Source organism: Emys orbicularis, chromosome 2, assembly GCF_028017835.1.
Source record: "Emys orbicularis isolate rEmyOrb1 chromosome 2, rEmyOrb1.hap1, whole genome shotgun sequence".
In the NCBI taxonomy this organism is placed as follows: Eukaryota; Metazoa; Chordata; order Testudines; family Emydidae; genus Emys; species Emys orbicularis.
Window position 1 is genome coordinate 193,957,098 of NC_088684.1, and position 16,257 is coordinate 193,973,354.

Below are 16,257 nucleotides of genomic sequence, written 5' to 3' on the forward strand. Positions count from 1 at the left end.
CTTAATTTTACAGTGTACTTACCCTACTGCTTTTCTGTATCCGCTGAGTTCCAGAACAACTATGTACAAAATAGTAACAAAAAGCAGGAGGATCATTTTTGGCAAGGAAGAGACACGTAGAAATATTGCCAAGGTAAGAGTCCCCACAACGCAGGAAAGGAAAGCATAATGGGCTGTATCACATGGAAGTTCATTCATTGTTTTATTCATTCCACCGGGAGAAATGATAACAATGGAACTGCTGGAATTCGCACTCCATACCCAAGGCATGCATCCAACCTGGGGAAAACAGCAGGGTTTAAAATGAAACACTCCATCAGAAGTTCAGTAGCTCTTGGGCCTGGTTATAGCCCTCTTCCTTCAATCAGATTCTCAAGCCAGAAACAGACCTCATATTTCCCAACTCCTAGACTTGCCTCTTAATAACAAGACTATTCTTCCTCTCCTAGCACATTTCCACCTCTACTTGAGGCAGGAATCATGCTCCCAATCCACTAGATGGCAGCAAAGGTGGAGAATTAGAGTTTGAACATAGTTAAAAAAAACCTCTCCCTTTTCAGTGCTCAAGCAACAAAAGGACCCAAGAAAATATCTATTTATTAATATTTAAAAGTATTTTAATACCCATATAAGTGGCGATCTTTGCTAGAATAGTTCTCACTCACATCAGAGGAAGAAGCATGTTGATTATACACACACTGACTAACTCTAACAATTTAAAAAATCAAGTCACAGACGTAAAACAATTTTTAAATCTCTGATGAAAGATAAGAGGTATGTAATTATTCTCTTTCATCTATGGAGCTAAACGTGAATTACATCAATAACCATAACAGATTCAAATAAGCCAGATATGGATAAGCAGGAAAAGCAGAGATCCACAGATAATTAAGGCTAGGGATCCTATCTCCCTTTTCTCTCTAGTATAACCACCATTAGTTTGGCACTCATCCTCCAGCTGGGAGGAAGTATGATCAAATTCTTCCAAAGATGATGTCAGTGACACATCCCAATTCCAACAGCCCGGAAAGTGAGGAATCCCAAGTGCATGATCTTGTCCCAACATTTTTGTTATTATAATCACACATCAGCTTTTTATCTTACACCATTGGGGAGGACTGGAGTTAACATTAAATGGGAGAGTGTGGTGGTAATGTGGGTTTAGGAGGACATCAGTGTTAGTAGGCATCTACAGATAAGCTCTATCTGTACTCTCCTTCTATTCTGAAATCTATTATTAGTCTTCTAAAAAAGTATTAACCACCGATAATGAAATTTTATAGTGTGCCATAAAATCAGTGACAGTCTGAAAGGTGATGACGCAGTACATTTTATAGGCAGTTACAATCATTTAAGAAGATGAGACTACGAGATAAATACTTAATAGCTAATCTTGTGATACAAAATCAGAAAGAGGGAAGCAAAAAATTAATTGAACACAATTTTGTTCAACAGCTTACTTAAAAATGTCACTTGCACTACACAGCAGCCAACATTTCAAAACTTAGAAACGTACAAGGGCTTTGTAAATGATACGCAACTCATCCAGGAAAACACCATCTGCTCTGTAACTAACTAAGGTGAAACCTCAACATCTATCTGATCGTGAACAATTCTGGAAGGGTTTTTGCAGGAACTTATTCTACTGATTAAACAGCTCCCCAAAACATTTGAAAGGTTATAAGTTATTGCTACACTAAAGTGTAAAGCTACAGATGTGAGATGCAGCATGGTGTAGTGAAAGAAACTGAGGATTGGAGAGGTCAGGAACTTTTGAGTTTTAGCCCCCACTCTTCCATTGACTTGCTCTGTGGCCCTGGACATCACAATCTCTGTATCTCACTTTCCTTATGTGCAAAACAGGGGTAATATTTATTTCACAGGGGACGGAGAAGTGAGGCTTTTATTAAATACTTTGAAGATGTAAGGTGGTGTGTAAAAGCTGCTTCAGAAATGATTACAGACACATACAAGTAGATATTCTTACAACAGGATGGGATTAAATTCCTGGCGGCACTTCTTGGAACAGCACTGTAATTTCAGCGAGAAAGTCTGTGTTACTTGCGATTTTTACTCTACTTTAGGGAGTAGCCAAATAGCAGGATGTGAAAGTAGTGGTTTAGGTAATTCAAATACCTAATTTCCCTGCAGATATCTAAATACCTCTTGGGGAGGGGGATGCCTGTGAGGAGTTGAATCTTTTTTTTAGCCATAAAAGGTCTCCATAATACTTGGCACTATACATCTTTAAATGTTTTATAAACAGTAGGTAATCAACCCTCACAACACTTCTGTGAAGTGGATAGGTAGATATTACTATGTCAATTTTAGAGGTTAGGAAACTGAGCCACAGAGAAGTCATGTGACTTGCCCAAGGTCAGACATCAATTCAATTGAGGAGCCAGGAAAAGAATTTAGAAATACAGAGCTTCTAGCCTCTGCTGCACCACTCTGCTTCTCTAGCTTGGCTTTTAGTTCTAGAATGCCATATTGTGACACACCACATTTAACAGACAGCATCAGCCATCTTGTAATATATTCAAAGCCTAATGTTAATGGAAAGACTCTCTTTGGCTTCAGTGGGATCTGGATCAGGCCCAGTGTTATTTCTCTTGCTTTTTATATATATTTGTGCCCACATTTTCAAACCTGGGATCCTAAGCACTTAAAAAAGTGGCCTGATTTTCAGAAGTGCTGAACACCTATAACTCTATACCAGAGCAATTACACAGGCCTAAGAGATAGATGGACATTATGACTAATATATTTATATACCTCCTTTCATTACATAATACTGTCGTGATTTCAAGATCTGATCTCTCATGATCTATCAGGTATAGAAATAAATGTGTTATTCCATTTGAAAGTGTGGATTCCCTGACAAGTCACAAAATATCAGATGTTCAGCTGGTCCCTGGTCCAATACTGAACATTTCAAACATAATTCTTCTGTAAAGTATGTGACATATGCAGAACATATGATGGTGTGGTTTGATATGAAGATTTATTTCAGCACTAATTTGGAATGAATTGTATAGCTTACTAGTGGCTTCCACTACTCATAACTAATATAGCCTTTAAATCACACCCCATTGCTATAGATACTTTATTAATATATTTACATATTTTGTGCATGAGAGAGAAAGAAAATGGAATGAGGTGGGAGACTAAATGCGATCTATAACAGATTGTTCTTAAACTTAATGTTTATATATTTGGCTTATAGTTGTATACTCACCACGCACCCTTGAGCCACAGAGTAAATTAAGATCACAATAAAAATACATAAAATGGTACGAATCTGTATTGTCAGGCACCCTGGAAAACACTGCAGGAGAAAAAAAAAAGATTGTAAAATAAGGATGTTTTAAATCCAAATAATGTAAAAAACGGGTATGTTATTCTTTACAAGGATAGGATGTCAAATAAAATAGGGAATAGATATGTGAATTCTGCCTGTGCTGTAAATTCCAAATTTTAATAATAAAATAAGAAATGTGCACACATATTTTAAGGACAGTCATGTTTTCTGTAACAAAAAGAAAACAGATTTGTAAGTTATTTCTCACTATAATTAAAACTGGCTTTTATTTTATTTTTAATAGGATTTCTGTTCACGATAAATACAACAAATTAGAATGCTCTAATTAGCATTCTATTCTGTACATGTGAAGAAATGAAAACAAACAAACATTATAACTGTATGGTTTGGAAACTGTCAATTGTAGACAGCACCCCAAGATTCCAGACCATACATACCGCACAGAATTTTGTAGTGATAGTTCAGTAACAGTGAATGCCAGTTGAGTTTTAATTAGTAGAGCCCATATTTAAAAAAGTAATCTAATTTGTCAGACTAGGAAAAGCAGTATGGAGCAAAGATGGTTAATGAAGGCAGAGTCTTGAGCATCCCTCTCTCATCATTCATGTTCATCTAAGTATCTGAGCACTTGCCCTCAATATAAATGAGCTCTTGGGTAGAAAGTGGGAAAGGGAGGGTAACAGTTTGCCTGGAATGTGCACTCGTGCTGGGTTGAGTTATACTGATCTACTTTGGTCCCATGGGGAGCTGCTTGCTTCCTTATCCCCTTGGCTTGCAAATGAGTGGCACATTTGCTATAGCTTGGGGCTTGATCCTGCACCATTCAAGTCAACCCTCAATGACTTGAATGGGAGCAGGACCAGGACCTAGAAGACAAAGGAGTTTCAGTGGGGGAACATCAGTGTGCTTCTAAGACAAGGAAGGTGCTTAGCCCCATCTGGGCTGGATTTGGCTTAGGCCAGTGACGATGAGGGAGAACCAATTTTTGTATGCCTGCTGGTAAATATATGTAAGCCATGCTTGGTTGGTATGGCACTCTGTCCCCCTCTAGTGGTGGCTAGGCCAACTAAGATTAATGAGCCTGCTACAGCTTTGGCTAAGAGAGGTGCATCTTTTTGGCTCAGGCAATAGAGGGCCATCTATTAAAGATTCAGCTGTCCCATGTTCGATCCCAGCTGCTGACGATTCACCCAGAGGTTACAAATACTGGCCTGTACTGGGAACTGAATTCAGTAGATTCTGAAGCTGGGGATGCTTCCCCCTCTAATGGTGGCTAGGCCAACTAGAGATTAATGAGTCTTCCCAATTCAATTGGCTTACACATGATATCCTCCGAACTGCATGAGGAACAGAGAAAATACCATATACACTTCACTGCAGAGTACCACAAAGGGGCTTCTGTAGGAACAGGTATCATGCACTGGAACTCCTGCTCTCCCTTTCACATGTGGAGACATGGACTCACTGGGTTTATGTCACCCCTATGCATGGCAGTGACAGAATATACGGTCAGTGATTGCAGGTGAACTGTACTCATTTGTATTGCAAAAAACATAGGAATACCAATTCTGTGGCTAATTTATTACACCAACAGAGGAAAACAAAACTCAATGTGTATTATGTGATCTTGAAATACATCCTGGCTTCGATGTGGACCAAGGGATAATACCCACATGGATGTAACAAGAGAAACCATTATTGTAATATCAATAGTAGATTGCTATAAACAACATGTTTAAAACAGAATGGGATAAACTGATCCCTAGTGAGTGCAATAAAGTTACGCCAGGAATCAATTTGATCATCTGTCAATATCATTAAAATATGATGGAACATCTGGGATATAACATTAATAAAACAATGATAATATTGTGGAACAAATCTTTCCTACAGCAGTAAACTTGGTCTGCACACAGTATCTTCACACATTGTCCACTATGAGAATCAACTGCTGAAAATCTACTGTGTCATGATAAGGGGAAAGGGTCAGCATTGTGACAAATACTACAAAGTGCAGCAGGGGACAGAACTCATAGCCAGGAACAAAGTCCAATATGCGTCTTACACAGGTGATGTGATTCAGTACCTAACACAACAAAGGATAACTATAATCCCATCGTATGACAGGAAACATTTTTTCATTGTACAGTGAATGATGCAGTTTGCAGTGGAAGTAATTCAAGGATAATTTCCTTGTTCTTCACAAAAGCAATAACAGCAATAATGAAATGCAGGATATTCTGTTAGTACAGTGATAACGCTGCATAGTTAAAATGACAAACAAGTAACAAAAGGTTCCAACTGCAATCCTGCCACATTGTATATCCTGTACATTTTATGGTTTACATACAGTATGAAGCGTAATTAAATAAGCAACAAATTTAACGAGAAAAACTAAGTATAAGTAATGCATGTAAGACTTGGTCGAGTTAAAGTTACACTTAAACTTTTGCATTTCCTGCCTTTTTCTTATGATTTTAATATTGCAATCGCTATATTAACATAGGTTTTTGCATGTCATTGCCTTTATTTACATTTATTTTCAGGACCACTGTATCGTCATTAATTAATTAATCACCCCAGATTCCCTAAGAAGGTTGGTAAATACCTGTATTATTATTTTTTCCATTTTATATGTGAGAAACTGAGGCACAGAGAAGTTGAGTGACCTGTCCAATGTCATACAGCAAGAGAGTGCGCCAGAGCCAGGATTAGAATACAGGAGTTCCTGGCTCCCAGTCCCAAGGCTAAGCTGCTTCTCTAGACAATTGCTGATGTTACATATGGAATGTTCTCTCTCTGTTTTCAGATATAGGGTTCAATCCAGTGAAGTGATGAACACCTTTATAGGGGTTGTCATTGACTTTAGCAACAGCAGGAGCGTACCTTAAGTTTACATTAGCCTCAAAGGACCTTAATAATGGGAACGATTTCTTACAAACTGCATGAGTATGAACTACTGTGCCTTTCTGAAATAAAAGAGACTAACAAAATTACTCCCAAATAATTGTATATGTTTGTAAATAAAGATTTGCTTTTTACCAGTTACTCTGCTAATTAAACTATTTATGTTTCCAAGAAAACAATTCCTCTCCTCTAACCAAAGGGCATTTTTCTTAATTTAAAACAATTGTGTACTAATCAGCAGAGCTGATTAATTGTGTGGGTATTTTCTCCTGCTCTTTATCTGAGAATACCAAATAAAGACTAATCCAATGAGGACTTTCACCAGAAAAATTAGTCTCTGCAGATCCCTACCCTGATTTTCTCCTTCTACAGTGTGCAGAATGTCCTTCTGCTTTATTACCATTTTGAAAACCTGCTCAAAAACATGTCTAGCAGAGGGAAAGAGACATCTTTAAAGTGAGCCAGTCCCAGATTTGTTGGTTCTGTTTGGAGTTTCTAATGCATTGCTTTGCTACAGATTAGGCAGGTTAGAAAAATACACAGATTACATCATGCTATGAAGTGCACATAGGTGTTACCAGGTTCCAAATAACTACCACCAAATAAAACTCCTGAAGGAAGAGGTATCACGAAGACTCAAATCACTTACTTGTACTCGTGTGACATGTAGGTACATAATACAAGCCACTAGGAAGCATATGCAGAACACCAGGAGGACAAGGACTATGGTACTCCTAGAAGAAAAAAATATAGCAGTAAAGCAATGCAACTAAAGAGTATATCTGAGCTAGCTGTACTGGTGTTTTTCTAAAGCCATTTGGTGGATCAGAGCAATGCATGTGGGATTTCCCCCCCAATATCAAACTGATGGACACAGAGGGAGTTTTCATTTTTTTTTAAACCTTCTTCCTATTGTGTTGCCAGAAATCCTTTAGTGAAATTCTCAAGAATGACAATTCAGTACTTTTTTTTTATATAGTATCTATCAGGAACCTAGTAAGGGGATCACACAATCTCAGAGCATCAACTGTATTAGGTCTCAGGTCGTGCAACATGGTGGTGCTGACCCCTGCGCTGATATATAATGGTTATCACAGTTCCTCTCTCTTTAACTCTTTGTGGAGAAAGAAGAGTTATAAAGATTAGAGGTTTGTCCACTCGATCACTTATTGAATTGGATCTTAGCTGCTCCATTTCAGCTGCTCCAGGCAAAGCAACCGGAAACTTAACAGATCTCAACCCTGAGAATGCCCCATGCACAGGGAAAAAATTGGGTACTGCAGAGTAGCTACAGTAACTCCTGTATCAAATTCCCTCCCAGCCCCCAAAGCAGGATATGAGACTAGGAGAAAGGGGATATGGCCAGGCAATCCTATATCTTGAGGATCCTTGGCTGCTGCACTAGTCGCTTGAGTATGTGGATAGTCAGCCATAAATTACAGCATACATGCAGGTGTGCTAATTTATGCACGGGCCAGGCTGGCCCCTGGTAAGCCCCAGGATTGAGGGAGCATATAAATTGCGTAACCTTTTTATAGGCCATTGTGTCTATGTCTGTGTTCTTTTATGTCACCACCAAAAAGTTCTTGCTCTTATAGGGGTTTAGAATCCAATAGTGGAAGAAGAAGAGATTGACTACTTTACAGTGGAATTTTTCCAAGTCACTATATGATCCCAATAAATGTCCCTGATTTAAAATTTAGAGAAGTCCTGCAGTACCTACTGAGACATTTTTTTAAAATTGTGAGAGACTCTAGCTGGGGGTATGTTCTTTAGGACAGGAATTACTGTTTGCTATATGATTGTACAGAGCCTGGCACAATGTCTCCATTGTGACAGATATGGCCTTTTCCTGCAATATCTCTTTGGGGGATCTTAAGTTTATGCATCATTGTGGGCCAGAGATTGCAAGTATTTCCATGGAGTGGGGAAACCACCACCCTCCAGAAACTAAGAAGTGGGCAGGGAGGGGATTAGGCAAATTCACTCAGGCTGTAACAACTTCCAAGAGGTACCACCACCAGGAGAGGCTCACATTCACTGGATTTTCTAGAGACCAACACAGGCAGAAAGGACTTTTGGATAAATAGCCTGAGTTTACACTGACTCAAGACCTGCTTTCTGATCCAGCAAATGGACAGAATCTTCTGTCCAAGGGAGGCTCCAATCGTTCCTGGAAAGTGTTGGAAGGGCTTGACCTATTCATGGGGTATTCTTGTTGTGAGGAAAACATGTTCTAAACTTGTAACCACAGAAAAAACAGTGGGGGGTTAAAAGAACTGTCCACCTGCGAGAGCCCATGCTGGAGTTGGGATGATCTCTGGTAAGCTTATTAGCATGTGTGTATGTTCTTTTATTGTTTGTAATATGTTTTCTCTTTAATGCTTGTACCTTAAGAATAAATGTGCTTGTTTAGAAACAGCTGTGTAGTAACTTAACTATGGGTAATTATGCTGGTTATAGCCTCTGAGGAGAAGGCAAAGCAGGCCTGCTGAAGCATTCTGACTTGCTGGGGAATTCACAGTGTAGGCAGGGAACTGTGCAGCCTGGAATCACTCCGATCAGGAGGAAGAGAGAGATGCATGTCTTCATCCAAAACCGATGATGGCTGATGCGCCTAAGAGTGGGTGCCCTTTCTGGACCACGGAAGGGGAACACAGGTACAGTTGCCCTGAATTGTGACATCCATGATCTGGCTGGCCTGTAGCTGCTGCCGCAATATAAATATTAATAATAATAGTAGAAAGCAGGTGCTACCATGCTTTTAAAGCACTGGCTTCTGTATGGTACAGCCTCATACCACCTTAGCTGGGAGGGGCGCATCTGCTGCATCACCCCAGAAGGTGGTGAAGCATACAGTGTCCTCCATAGTTGGCCAGCGTAGGTAGACAGGATCATGGCCTAACTTTCCCCCACTCCTTTTGGTGAGGCAAGCACCACTTGTCTGTGCAGCCCTTTAGCTTAGTTGATCACAAGGACTGTGAAAGTGACAGAGCCTTGTCATGGTCTGTATCCCTATGTTTACCGTTTCCACAAGACTATGATAAATTTGGAACAAAGTATGCCTTGTGAGGTATCATTTGAAAACTCATAATCTGCTGAACATTACTGTCCTGGTAAAATGTGTGTGGCAACACAGTATGTAAAGTTATTAAATTCTACTGTATAAGACATGTTCAAAGTTTAGAAAAGCAGGCACAAAACAGTTCCTTAGGGACAAAAGGCAAACTAACACCTCAGCTGGGTGTTAATCAAAATCAAATGGACTATCACCAGGTTAAGCGACCATTCTTTAGCAGGAAAGAAAAAAGGGTGTGAGCGATAAATTTACATGTTGGCAAAGAAACAGCTGGAAGTTCCTGTCTCACAAACTTGCTGTTGCCTGAAGCACAGCTGAAGATGATTCTCAAAGAAGAGAAATGTTATAAGAAAGGAGAACAAACTCCTCAGATTACCTCTCTCCCTTCATCTCTACTCAAGGCATCAACAATGCTTGAAAGACAAAAGAAGCATCACTGGACCGGGGAGTGATCCTGGCTGAAAGATTCAGCCAGCAAAACTGCTAGAACATGTGGTGACAGAAATCTGTTGCTTTGAATTCACTCTTATGTTTGTGTTGTGTTTTACCTTTATTTTCTTGTAACCAAATTCTGACTTTTATGCCTCATTACTTGTAATCACATAAAATCTATCTTTTGTAGTTAATAAACTTGTTTATTGTTTTTATCTAAGCCAGTGTGTGTTTGAATTGAAGTGTTGGGGAAACTCCATTTGCGATAACAAGGTTTGTGCATATTAATTTCTATTAATGAAATGACAGACTTTATATGAGCTTGTACTGTGCTAGGCAGTAGAAGACGCACACTTCTGGGGGAAAGTCAGGGACTGGGAATTTGCTGGTGTCACTCTGCTGTATATTTCAAGGGTGGCAGGCTGTCTGATTGAAGCATTCTTGCAGTATAACTGGGGGTAAATTTATATGCTGGAGGCTGTGTGAGAGCAGAGAACTGAGGGGCACAGCTGCCCAAGAATCCAGGTTGTACCCTGGGGAACGTCACAAACCTTTAATAGACAGCACAGTGAGCAAAGGATTCTTCCCCTTTATGTGCTCATGCAATGACTGACCAGAGTCTGGCTTTTAACACGGAGAAATAATATGAAAGATTTTGTTGTTGTCATTGCACGTTCCCTCTGGCAATATTTCTCCCGTTAGAGTCGTCAAGCTTTTTGTTGCTTTGTTATATTTTCGCTCCTGTTGCAATAACATGACCTACATCCTTCAGCCTCTCTTTGTCTCTACTGACCAGAATCTCCTTCGTCATCACATGTGGCTTTTGGCCATTTAAATAGCATTTCCAAGTCAAAAGTGTTGTGGGCAAGGGAGATCAGGGCTTTCCTAACAAGAATTTGCTTTTTCCAAGTTTTGCAATGTGGGCTGTGATTTTGTCACAACCTTCAAAGGAACTGCCCAAGTCAGTACTCAGAAGAAACATTGTCCAAGAACCCCTCCTGTGGATCCTGCAGAGAGTGGTACTAGTTATTTGGGAAGTGCAGCTTTTCTGTCTAAATCAGTAAATAACCAGTGCAACAGCATGGTGTTCAGTAGTGCTGATCAGCTGGTGGGCTGTCAGATTAGATGTTAACCTGAAGGCCTGACCAGATGGTCACTAAATAACTACGCCCCTTTTTATAAGAGTCTATTTCCTATATTTCCAATTCCCTATATTTTTTGTCCCCTTAAGTTCATTCTCAAGTTTCAACTGCATCTGCTATATTTTGACACTTCCTGTCCTGAACTCCTAGATGCTGCTGCTTGAAATTAAGTGAAGCAATTCCTAACTATGTTTTACCTACTTCAGGGAAGCCTTTTGGGGGTTAATTCCCTGATTTTTGTAACTGGCTTTGAAATCCTCAGATGAAAGAGGCAATAACCCTTTAAAGTATTATTATTATTTCAACAATAAACACGTGGCTCAGACTTTCATATTACAGAACCTTATTAAACTACAATTTAATTTAAACTACCAGGAAAATTTAGTAGGGAATCACTGAATTAAGACACCTTAGAGACTAACAAATTTATTAGAGCATAAGCTTTCGTGGGCTACAACCCACTTCTTCGGATGCAAGTGGGTTGTAGCCCACGAAAGCTTATGCTCTAATAAATTTGTTAGTCTCTAAGGTACTCCTGTTCTTTTTGCGGATACAGACTAACACGGCTGCTACTCTGAAAACTGAATTAAGAGTTAAGGGTGGGTGTCATAAGGCAGTGTTTCTCCCCAGCTTGCTAATGGCTCACTCACACCCACAGTCTTTTTAGGCAAGATTTTATTGTCCAAATTTAACAACCAGCCAAAAGCACAGTTTCTCAGCTCACCCTTCATGTCTCAGGCTCTCATTGCCTTCCCTCCCAGGGGACTCTGGCAGTCCTGCCACTCCTGCTTCCTGCAGCTAGCTAGCTAGCTAGCTTGCTTGCTTTCTCTCTCTCTCTCTCATTCTGTTTCCACAACCATCCCTTCACTGGAACTCCCTCTAACCATTTACAACCTCAGATGTAGCCCTGCCCCCTTAATTGGCCCAACTGGGAATACCTGCTTCTGCAGAGGGGCGCTTGACCCACTTCAATTGCAGGGGTCAGCCACTCCGTGACAGTGGGATTTTCAGCCATGGCCTACCTCTATTCACATCAAAGTCCTAATGACTTGGATGGGAACAGAGTTAGCCTAATATTGAGTGCTTCTGAAGATCCCACCCTAAAAAGGATATTGTCAAAAACATTTTTTTTTTAATAATTCTCCCCACTTGCTGACTATAATAACCCCATGGAAACTTGACTCTGATGTCTGCTTCTTTACCAGTTAGAATCAATTCATGAGACTCCGTGCTAATTACTGAATTATATGAATTAGCCAATAAGCAAATGTACAATCAAAAGACAAGATACTACATCACAAAATATTCCTGGCTCTGTTATTTCTCCAGTGCAGCTTAGTTTTAAATACTCATGATAAGACTTCATAGAAAACTAGTAAATATTCTAAAAGTTAAAGGTATTAGTAATATGAGACCTCACTACAGTGCTGCTCTGCTAGTAAACCTTTGCTGAGAATTGGGGAGAGATCAACATTTTGTGTGTGTGAATTATCTAAGCAATGTCCCATTTAGCAAGTTTCTACTGTATTCTTCTTCTGCATGCATACTTTACAAATTTGTTCGTTATTAAAGGGGTTGAGCATCAGAGGTAGGATGCTGGCAATGTGAAAAACCCCCAAAGATGAGCACTGAAGCATTTGTTTTGAAACAAGCCAGCTAAAAATAATTATATGGTGATTTTGTAGACAGGTGGAAGGGACAAGGCTGGAGTTTGGATTTATTGTTTTACCACTGAATTCAAAGTTTACCAACCTTGTCTGTATACTTTCAAAATATCCCTTCAAATGCCTTTTGTTGTTTGGGGTCTCATTTTCCCTGCTGAGTTACAGGATCTAGTAGTATGTACTTCAGTTCTCGCTCCAGAGCAGCTAATGTTTGAATCTGTGTACAAGATCCTTGAAAATGCTGTGCTTTGAATTTAAATAGCAAGAGATACTTACTGTGGGATTATTAGAAGGTAGACAAGGCCAAATAAGGCAGCTAGAATTAGTGAAAGAACTACAGCACTGGTGAAGTATTCATCCTGAAGCTGGTGGTACTGTGAATGAGAAGAGATGCACAAAGACAGTTAGTGAGGCGTCTATACCATATCTTCTGACTCTAAAATAGGAACAACTGTGGTTTAAAATAGAGTGTGCTGCTATATTTCCACATATTTACAAACGTAGCAATGAACGTGTTTTAATTCACACCCAAAAAATATCTTTAAATGTTATGTATATGTAAAGGTAGCCATCCTACAGCAAAAAAAACCTTCAGGACCAGACTCCAAAGAGAAACTGCTGAGCTTCAGTTCATTTGCAAATTTGACACCATCAGATCAGGATTAAACAAAGCCTGTGAATGGCTAGCCAACTACAAAAGCAGTTTCTCCTCCCTTGGTGTTCACACCTCAACTGCTAGCAGAGGACCTCACCCTCCCTGATTGAACTAACCTCGTTATCTCCAGACTGAATCTTGCCTGCATATTTATACCTGCCTCTGGAAATTTCCATTACATGCGTCTGACGAAGTGGGTATTCACCCATGAAAGCTTATGCTCCAATACTTCTGTTAGTCTTAAAGGTGCCACAGGACTCTCTGTTGCTTTTTACAGATTCAGACTAACACAGCTACCCCCTGATACTTTAAATGTTATTATTCAGTATCTGATGTAGTTAAGGCTGCATGACACTTTCCTTTCTCACCCTTTGTTTCTGTACCCCATATCTTTCCCAAACATTCACCTTTCAGTCTGCAATTATTCAGCTTTGCCCTCAGCCCAGAGGTGAATTGGTTTTTTGAAAGATTGAGCAAAAAGAGTTCAGCTACTTTGTGACAGAATGGGGAGGAAAAAATAGACTTTTCCCATTATTAAGAAAAATCTTTGCTGCTTTCAAACAGCCCTTCAACTGAAACAGCTGAGGGAAGAACACTCACTTGTGGCATGGAAATACCTCTTATTGAGAGATGTGAGTGAATCCTTGGTTTTGGTGTAACCAAGGCATGAGTCTGAGAAACCAGTATGCTGCACAGGTAAAGAAGAATTTGAATATGTTTTCTCATTAAGTGCCAGATTCCGATCTCAGTTTCACCAGCACAAACCTGAACTCATTTTACTCAGAGTTATTCAGGATTTACACCAGTGTAACTGAGATTGGTATGTGGTGCTAAACTTAGAAAGTGTGCAGCTACATAAGACTGCATGTGCACCATTGTAAAGTGTGCAGAGGCTGAGCCTAGGGTCCCACATGCTCAAACCCTGTGAGTCTGTAAGATGTAAGTGCACTTTGAAAGTGCACAGGTGACAGCCCTGCTATAATGCACTTCACAAACAGCTTAGGGGTTGTCTTCTGTGGAATTCTTAGGGGCAGGGCTCATCTCCTGGGGTTTAGCCCCCAAAAGTTCCAGGTTATGGAATTTACAAACTATTGCTTTTTTCTTCTTCTTCCCAAATTAATAGAACTTTGAAGCTCTTTCTATGGATTTTTGTTGTTCACACCACCCCCCACCCCATCTCTTGTCTTTGCAGTGTCTACTCCTTCTACATGGAAGCGAGGGAGTGGGAGGCACAGAGCTGGCTAAAATGGCTTTACATGACTCGAGGATTCCCTTCTCTCCAGTGGAATCCTTGGCTCCTTCTTTAGGGCAGCTTTGCAGATGCTTTCTGCTGTAAACCACACAAAATCACCAGCTAAACAAAATGTCTTTTTTAAAAGCTCTAAACATATATTTTCACAAGATTCCATATACCTTTACCCCCAAAAAGAGCTGTTCCATTTTCACTGGTAAACCTCACCCTTTTTTACAACTATACAGGAAGGGCTTGTTTGCTTTTTAAAGAATGAAAATTAAATGATTAATCTGTGGCATCTTGAAATGAATATTAATGGGTAAAAATTCAGTTTTGTGTGTGGGACACTGATCAGAGGTGACAACGTACCCTTGACTGTATGGCTTACATCTGAGGGGGGGAAAAAGGGCTACTACTACATTAGTCTAAAATCAGACCACTTCTGCCTTCCTTCACTTAAAAGAAAAAAATAACCATGTGAGTTAAGACGAGGTAGGTCAGGGCTGGGTCCAGGAGAGATGAACATCAACCCCTGGCTCCAGCTTTACAGAAATTCTCCAGAAAAGATAATGTGGCCTTTTTTCACGGGGTAGGCTACTATAAGGAACCACAGAACCTGTGGAGGCAAGTGCCTCTGCATGGATCCTGAGCCTCCCGCATATGTCCCTACGTATGGGCCCTGCAGCCTATTACGCAGGGCAGGAAATACAATCCCCATGCTCCCAATGGAATGACAGAGGAGGAAATCCACAAAGGAATCATCACTGGGATTTTCTCCTCTTTAGCCCCATCCTGTGGATTTCTGCAGGAGCGAGGTGTCAGGCCTTGTAATATTGTTTAACGATAATGAGCAAAATTTGGACCTTGTCTATGAAGGTGCAACTCCATCTGTCCAATTAGCTTTGGTCAGTGAACTTATTCAAATTCTCACTTACTTTATGCTCACGTTCAATTTGTTTATACTTGAGGGTAATGAAATTCAAGTCAGCCATCTCGGACTCAGTTTGCCGGGCCTCTATCAAACGGCTGATGTATCTGTTTACTCGAGTTCCTGGGGTGGTGTATACCACATTCGTAGAAAAAGAGGAACGATTCCTGAGTTTTTCAGAGGCTGTTCTTAATGCTCTCCTCTGCAGCAGAAAAGAAAACAAGAGCATGACAGCTATTCACTGCAATGACATTATTCGTGACTGAAAATGTCTCATCATTTGTATTGCCAAGTCCCCAGTCAGCATCAGGAATCTGTTCAGCTAAGCAAATACAAATTTGTAGACAAATACATGAAAAGACATAGTCCTTGCTCCTGTCAATTACAGTCTAATTACAAATTAGTTACAATTTCTCAGGTAAAATCCTGGCCCCACTAAATTCCATGGCAAAACTCCCATTGACTTCAGTGGGGCCATGATTTCACTCCTCATCCTTAAAAATCCCTCTACATATTGTCCTTGACAGCACTCTACTCTGCCACTGTGGAGAAAGCCAGCTCATCCCAGATCAGGGTGACTTGATCAGCAAGGTAACAAGAAAATTGATCTCAAATGAGAAAAACTCAATTCTGTGGCTTAGCGGAGACAACTCAAATTAACCTAGACTGTCCATGCCTCTGAACAGTTCTGCTGTTCAGGACGACATGGATGGGATAGTATTTGCAAAGCAATTTTTCTTCACCTTCTCCACATCCACAGCATAAGACTTTGAATAATTTTACATCAGAAGTTTAGCCACAAATATAGGGATAATGAAGGGATTCCCTTATAATTATATTTCCTCTGTTACCATTTCTCTTGTGTTACTCACTCCTGTGGCTGCTGTCCTGCAA

The 16,257-nt window shown here is 40.1% G+C and overlaps 1 protein-coding gene across 1 annotated transcript in view; it reads right to left on the minus strand.

Moving 5' to 3' along the window:
- Window positions 1-16,257, minus strand: part of ADCY1 (adenylate cyclase 1) — a 241,557-nt gene that overhangs the window by 26,955 nt on the left and 198,345 nt on the right. Inside the window, exons 9-13 of the mRNA XM_065399454.1 lie at window positions 15,371-15,565; window positions 12,823-12,920; window positions 6,879-6,963; window positions 3,239-3,328; window positions 23-279 (exon numbers count right to left, since the gene is read on the minus strand). Of these exons, the coding sequence (XP_065255526.1) occupies window positions 23-279; window positions 3,239-3,328; window positions 6,879-6,963; window positions 12,823-12,920; window positions 15,371-15,565 (725 nt within the window). The remainder of the gene's footprint in view (window positions 1-22; window positions 280-3,238; window positions 3,329-6,878; window positions 6,964-12,822; window positions 12,921-15,370; window positions 15,566-16,257) is intronic.